Source organism: Benincasa hispida, chromosome 10, assembly GCF_009727055.1.
Source record: "Benincasa hispida cultivar B227 chromosome 10, ASM972705v1, whole genome shotgun sequence".
In the NCBI taxonomy this organism is placed as follows: Eukaryota; Viridiplantae; Streptophyta; class Magnoliopsida; order Cucurbitales; family Cucurbitaceae; genus Benincasa; species Benincasa hispida.
In genome coordinates, this window is record NC_052358.1 from 23,794,411 (window position 1) to 23,800,793 (window position 6,383).

At 35.0% G+C, this 6,383-nt stretch overlaps 1 protein-coding gene and 1 non-coding gene across 4 annotated transcripts; one reads left to right on the forward strand and one right to left on the reverse strand.

The window, feature by feature from the left end:
* Nucleotides 1-1,344: 1,344 nt before the first annotated feature.
* On the forward strand, nt 1,345-1,417 carry TRNAF-GAA. The gene has a single exon. It is a non-coding gene; the product is annotated as a tRNA-Phe (tRNA).
* A 55-nt stretch (nt 1,418-1,472) lies between these two features.
* On the reverse strand, nt 1,473-5,292 carry LOC120088593 (probable serine/threonine-protein kinase At1g09600). 3 transcript variants are annotated; one of them, XM_039045996.1, is made up of 7 exons: nt 4,473-5,281; nt 4,090-4,374; nt 3,675-3,992; nt 3,335-3,562; nt 3,036-3,190; nt 2,844-2,961; nt 1,473-2,751 (listed from the first exon to the last, which is right to left on the reverse strand). In XM_039045996.1, exons 1-7 carry the CDS (start codon nt 4,893-4,895, stop codon nt 2,365-2,367), a joined length of 1,914 nt encoding a protein of 637 aa, XP_038901924.1. In that variant the 5' UTR covers nt 4,896-5,281; the 3' UTR covers nt 1,473-2,364. The 3 variants fall into 3 exon arrangements, with proteins under 3 accessions (XP_038901924.1, XP_038901925.1, XP_038901926.1); XM_039045997.1 differs by having other exon boundaries at nt 3,036-3,136; nt 4,473-5,266; XM_039045998.1 differs by having other exon boundaries at nt 2,521-2,751; nt 2,863-2,961; nt 4,473-5,292.
* Between the last annotated feature and the right edge of the window lie 1,091 nt (nt 5,293-6,383).

Below are 6,383 nucleotides of genomic sequence, written 5' to 3' on the forward strand. Positions count from 1 at the left end.
CAAATGTTTAATCCTCCCTTTATCAACGTAAGCTGACTTCACCTTGATTCAATGTGTTCTTCCCAAACGCATCCAACACAATTTCTTAGGGTTTAAGAATTTCTCTTAATCGGACACCTAGATTTTAATTGACGTTTGCCCTTACGTCTTCAAGCTTTGTTTGTATTCAACTTAGGGTTTTTAAATGCATAATCCACCCCAACGCGTCCAAATACATCCACCAGAAGCTTGCTCGGCCGTTTAATGCATAGGCAAGGCGTGGGCGTGACGTTCGAATCGGACAAAGCAAGGCTAACGTATAGGCACTCTCGCTCTTTCCGCTCTTGGCAATGTCGCTCACTCCACTCTCGGCAGTGTCGCTTTTTCCTACTTTCTCGCTGGTCTCGCTCTCTTCACTCTCACTCTCTCCAGCAATCTCGCTGGTCAGCTCTCTCCAATCTCGCTCTCTCTCTCTAGCTTTCTCTCCAACTTTTCTCTCCACTCTCGCTCTCTCCAGCTTTCTCACTGGTCTCGCCTTCTCTATCTTCTATCCAATCTCGCTTTCTCCTATTTCCTCTCCAATCTTGCTGGTCTCGATCTCAATGATCTCGCTCTCTCCATCTTTCTCTCCAACTTTTCTCTCCAATCTTTAGCTACTATGACAAATGTTATATATATATATATATATATATTTACCCATTTACTCACCACTTAATGATATTTTTACACGGATCTTCCAGGATAATTCCAAAATAATATTTTCTATATTTTTCCTTAATTCCTTACTCCGTACTTCACCTAATTTTTCATACTTAGCCGAATTTTCCCCAAATTTTCCAAACTTAATTTCCATATTATTCCATACTAGCTCAACCTACTTATTATTTTCCCCCAACTTTCCCAACTCAATTCCATATTTTTCTTTTCAAATCCCCATTCTTCCTTCATCATTTCATACTAACTTTCTCATCAACCTACTCAACTTATTTATACAAATTTAAATAGGAACACATAATTAAGTGAAAAATTAAGACAATTTAAATAAGAAAACACACTTAAGTGTAAAATTGGGAATCGGGGTTCACATAAGTTTTGAAAACAACAATATTAATATTAAAGGTCTCAACAATTTATACATCTTAACCATCTTTATTGGGGAGAGAAAAAAGAAAAGGAATAACTTTTTTTTTAGTTCAACTTCAAAGGAAATACTTTTTTATTATTATTTTATAAAAGGTTTTTTTGCCACTAAAATTATAGAAAGATTTTCCACGATTCCCGTGTCCAAAAAGTCATGCAACCATAATATGACAAGCTTTTTTTTATTTCTATATATTTATTTATTTTGCTTACTCTAATAATCAAGCGGGGATAGCTCAGTTGGGAGAGCGTCAGACTGAAGATCTGAAGGTCGCGTGTTCGATCCACGCTCACCGCATATATATTTTGTTATAAAAAATAATTTTAGAAAACTCGAAGAAAAGGGAAAAGAATTTCAGCCCATGTATGTATGATTGTATAAATGTGTAAAATACAGTGATACATCAAGGCTCTTTTTCTTTCTTAATTACATACAAAGCCGAGATTAACATCTTATATACATAGCTCAATGAACCAAAAAAAAAAAAATGGCTGTGGCCTCTTGTTTCATGTTTCTTCTTTCCTTTTTTTTTGTAGGAAGCCAACGCCTACAAATTGTGTTCTTTGAGCATCCTATTCCTATCTACATTGTTTGATGGATCAATGAATGACCATCCGACATAATTTTAATTTGCTTTTCGATTCTACAAGACGTCGAACATTAAATGTTTTTCATTGGTTCTTATCTAATTAATTCGAGAGCCTTTGAGTGTGACCGGAGGAATTTAGAGATAATTGGTATGGGATGACTCAAAATTTGGACCAAAATAGAATCTATCCCACTTTTAAAATTTTGAATTTTTTTGACCTTTTGCTTCCAAACATAAATTTAATAAAACGGACTATTATGTATGCAGGGTTAGGATTTCATTCTCTATTCTTGTTTTTTTTTTCGTGTTTCCTCATTTAATGTCAGTGCTTTTTTATCTTCTTGTTCATTCTTTGCTCTTGCTATTCTCAAGGAGCAACGACAAAGAGCGAAGAATGAGAGTAAAGAATGAAGAGCAAGAGGAATAAGCACTGACATTTAATCATCACAAAGAGGAAATCGAAGAAAAAAAAAGAACGAAGCAAGAAATGAAAAGCAAGACTAATGAGATCCTAACTCGCATGCACGATAACCCGTTTTGGTAATTCCATATTGATATGATGCAAACAGAAGGTCAAAAAATATAACTTTTTAAAACTGGATCAGATATTATTTTGGCCTTCCAAAATGGGTCATCAGTATGAAAAACCAAAAAATTATCCAACTATTAGAGCTGAGCCCTTTGAATCTCCCAACTGACAAGAATTTGTGACTTTCTTCATATCAACTTGGTCTTTGTTCATCTTTTTTATGGAAGACTGTTCAGCAGAACTGGATAGAAGAGGAAAACTTTTGTTTTGGCTCATTGATTCTGGCTTTGAAACTCCATTTCTTTCTCTGACATATTTATAAGAAACAAATTCAATAGGACCAGATGATGTTAAACACTCACTCGAAATCATAGAAACATGTTTCGGTTCCTTTTTCGAGTTTGTATATCTTGATCCCTGAGTTACAGGTTCTGAATTTGAGTTTCTTTTGGACACCAAACCGTAAGAACACGTTTCATTCCGGTACTTCGCACTCGAACGGCTTTGTTTTCTCTATAATCCAAAACTAAATGAGGTTAGAAAAGAAAGAGACATAATAACATCTTTTGAAGCAAAAATTCAACTGATCAACTATAGAAGTTTACCAATAATGAAATAACTAACTCAGCATTAGGCTTTGCAGCAGGAACTACTCTAGATTGCTTTAGTCCTTTTGCTTCTTGGTAGACTATTTGGCTTCTCCCACCACCTATTCCTTGTTGCCTGTTTAAAATACAGAACTAAGAAACTGCAAAGTGAAATCCATTTTGGTTTTCAAGAAATTCTTTATATTTTACCTTCTTGCTTCCTCTTCCCTCGGCTTTGAATCAATCTCTTTGCTAGGAGGGTATTTTGGCAAACTTGAAGGATCACTTGGCAAGGGCCTTGTGGTAAAGAACTGCTTAAAGAAACCCCTTGTAAGAATATGAATATCTTCACTTTCCAGTTCCAACTGAATTGAATCTTGTTGGTAAGTACACGATACGGATGACTAGTATCTAATACATATGTTGCAGTAAAAAGTGTTTGTACGTATCAGTACAAACACATTAACCAAGCTAAAGTGTTTGTGTTTCTTAGTGGAAATGTGATATACCTCACTATTGAGTGCGGAACCTGCAGTTCCTCGCCCTGTAGGATCTATAGATAGCAGAGTATCCATAAGCTCAACAGCAGCACGAGGAATATCGTTATATCTTTCTCGAAGACATCTTTCGTATGACTGTGGAGGTTTCATGCTTGTTGAATGCTTCAAATGCAATTTTTTCCAATAGTCCTTGGAAGGGGAACCACATAGCTTAAATATTTTATGCAGTTGTTCAACCTGATTTTGACAAATTAAAACATTGAATGAAGCCACTTTTGATCAATCTAAATAGTTCATAATTGAAGACAGGAAGGTGATCAATCTCAACAAATTTAAAGCTATATTGTACCTCTGTTTTTCCTGGCAAGATAGGTTTGCCAGTATATAACTCTCCTAGAATACAACCAGCACTCCATAAATCAATTTCAACTCCATATTTAGACGATCCAAGTAAAAGTTCCGGTGGTCGATACCAGAGAGTTATTACACGGCTCGTCATCGGAACCGTTGAATGTGAATCAAAGAGAACAGCCAACCCAAAATCTGCTATCTTCAAAATTCCATTGTTGTCAATAAGAAGATTTGAGCCCTTTATGTCTCTATGTAGAACCCCATTACTATGACAATGATCAAGTCCACTCAAAAGTTGCTTCATGTAACACTTCATCTGAAGTAATGGAGAAAAAGAGCTTAAACTCTATAATCAAAATGGTTATGTAATATCTATGTATTGATCACTACTATTTGTGAGCTATATATGCTACCTGTGGTTCGGTGAACGACGAGCCAGGCCGTGATGCGAGTCCGGTAAGATCATGTTCCATGTATTCAAAAACAAGGTACATGGTACATGATGTTTGTGATGTGATCAAACCTTCCAACTTAACTATATTTGGATGATCAAGCCTTCTCAAAACAAGGATTTCTCTTGCCATAAACTTGATACTCTCAGCATCTTTATTGTCAAATCTGATCCTTTTCAAAGCCACAACTTTATCTTGAATGATATCACGAGCTTTATACACACTGCTATAAGTTCCTTGGCCAATCTGCAAGAATGAGATATATATATATATATATATATATATAAGAAACAATAACATCATTGGGGTAGTAAGTTAAATCAGCTGCAAATTTATGAGCATACTTTCTCTAACTTGATGAAGTTATTTGCACGTTTTGGCAACCAGCCTTTGATAGCTTCACCAGCCACCACAGCCAGCCAACTCGGCCACCCGGCAGCGACTTGCTCGGCCTCGGCAGCATTCGGAATCTTTCCGATACATTGATGGTTGATAATGGTGACATCAGGAATATCTGTCTTCTTCTTCTCATTAGGAAGCTTGCCATGTGAACGTAGTGAACCGTTCGCCGTCGTATCGAACAACATAACTGTAACATCACTACAATTCAGTCTATCTTTCTCCCAAATCATCTCAGATTTGGGAGAGCCGGATCTTGATGTTTTGAATTCAGAGAGGTGTTTAATAGAGGAATGAGCTCTTTTGGAGGTAACATGTTCATTATCACTACACTCATCTGCTAAAACCTTAGAATATATACAGCCCATTTTGCAGAAACTGAACACAAAACCAATAAAGATTATATATTCTCACATATATATGTACAAATCCCCTTGTTTTCCCGAATATGAAAGAACCCACCACTTTTAGACTTGAAAACAAACAAAAAAAACAAATCAAAATTCAACCCAATGTCATGGGTTCTTATTCAAGTATGAATGTAGCCGTAGCATTCGAACCATAGAAAAGTAAGCAGATAAGGATAAAACTTGAGAGAGAAAATCAAAGGGATAAACTCAAGATTTTAGAGACAACATCATAAACAGTGGAATAAATGGATCATGGACTCATTCAAAACCAGCAGATGAAGGGTAATTAAAATTTGAAGTTGAGTCCTGAAAAGCGACTGGAATAAGAAAAATAGAGGGAGAGCGTGAAGAAAGGGGAAAACAAAATTCCAAAAGTACATACCAATAAACCAATTGATAATAAGACGAGTAATTCACCTATGTTATAAAGATTGTGAAGTCCTTGATTACCATTGTTGTCCCTCAATATGGTATTTTTTGAGCTCTAGGGACCAAATGCTCTTTGAACTTACTCTAAATTCCATCTCAAAACCAATTAACAACGAGACACAAGAAGTTTATGGGCCTACAACAAAAAAACACATATATAGCAAAATCTATCCATGATAGATAGATTCCTACCAACGATATAATTTATCTCTAATAGACTTCAACAGTCGAATCTAAACTTTGTTATATTTGCAGATTTTATAAAAATTGTGAGGTTAGTTTGATTTTTTTTTTTACAAGATCCTTATCAAGAACAAGGGATGGAAAAAAATGGAAAAAAAATAAAGTGAGATTAATTAATGAGAAGATGTGAGGAAACAGTTGGGCATTGGATTTTCAAAGAAGTTGTTGAGAGTTATTTATGAATGCAGCATTAAAGGTCTTATAAGGGATTGAACTAACAGTAACCCCACAGTTTTAAATTCTTCTTCTTCTTCTTCTTCCTTCTTTCTTCAACATAATTAAAACCTACAACTTCTATTCCTAAGCCGCCATTAATCACCGTCTTTTTCCTTATTAGACACTAAAACACTTCCCTAATAAATACCTTTCCCAAGGAAATATATATATAATAAATTTCATTTTTATTCCTTAACTTCAAAATGCTAGAATTTGGGCCCCTGGCCGACCTTTATCATAGGCTAGAATTTAAATTCGTAAAACGACAAAAAGGGATAAAGGATAATTAGTCATATAGCGCTAATTACACTATCATTTAGAAAAATAACAAAATATAGATTTTTTTTAATTACATCAAAACACATGAATGACACGTGAGTCCAGTTTTTAGAAATCCTAAAATGCCCCCATCATCTTTTTTAATTACACTTTAATTAATCCGATATCTTTATTAATTAGTCTGTAATTAATTGGTCAAATATGTTTTTCATGACTTTTGATTTATTGAAGTATATGTTGCTTCAAACACACTTTTTAACCATTTTGTCGGTTTAATCT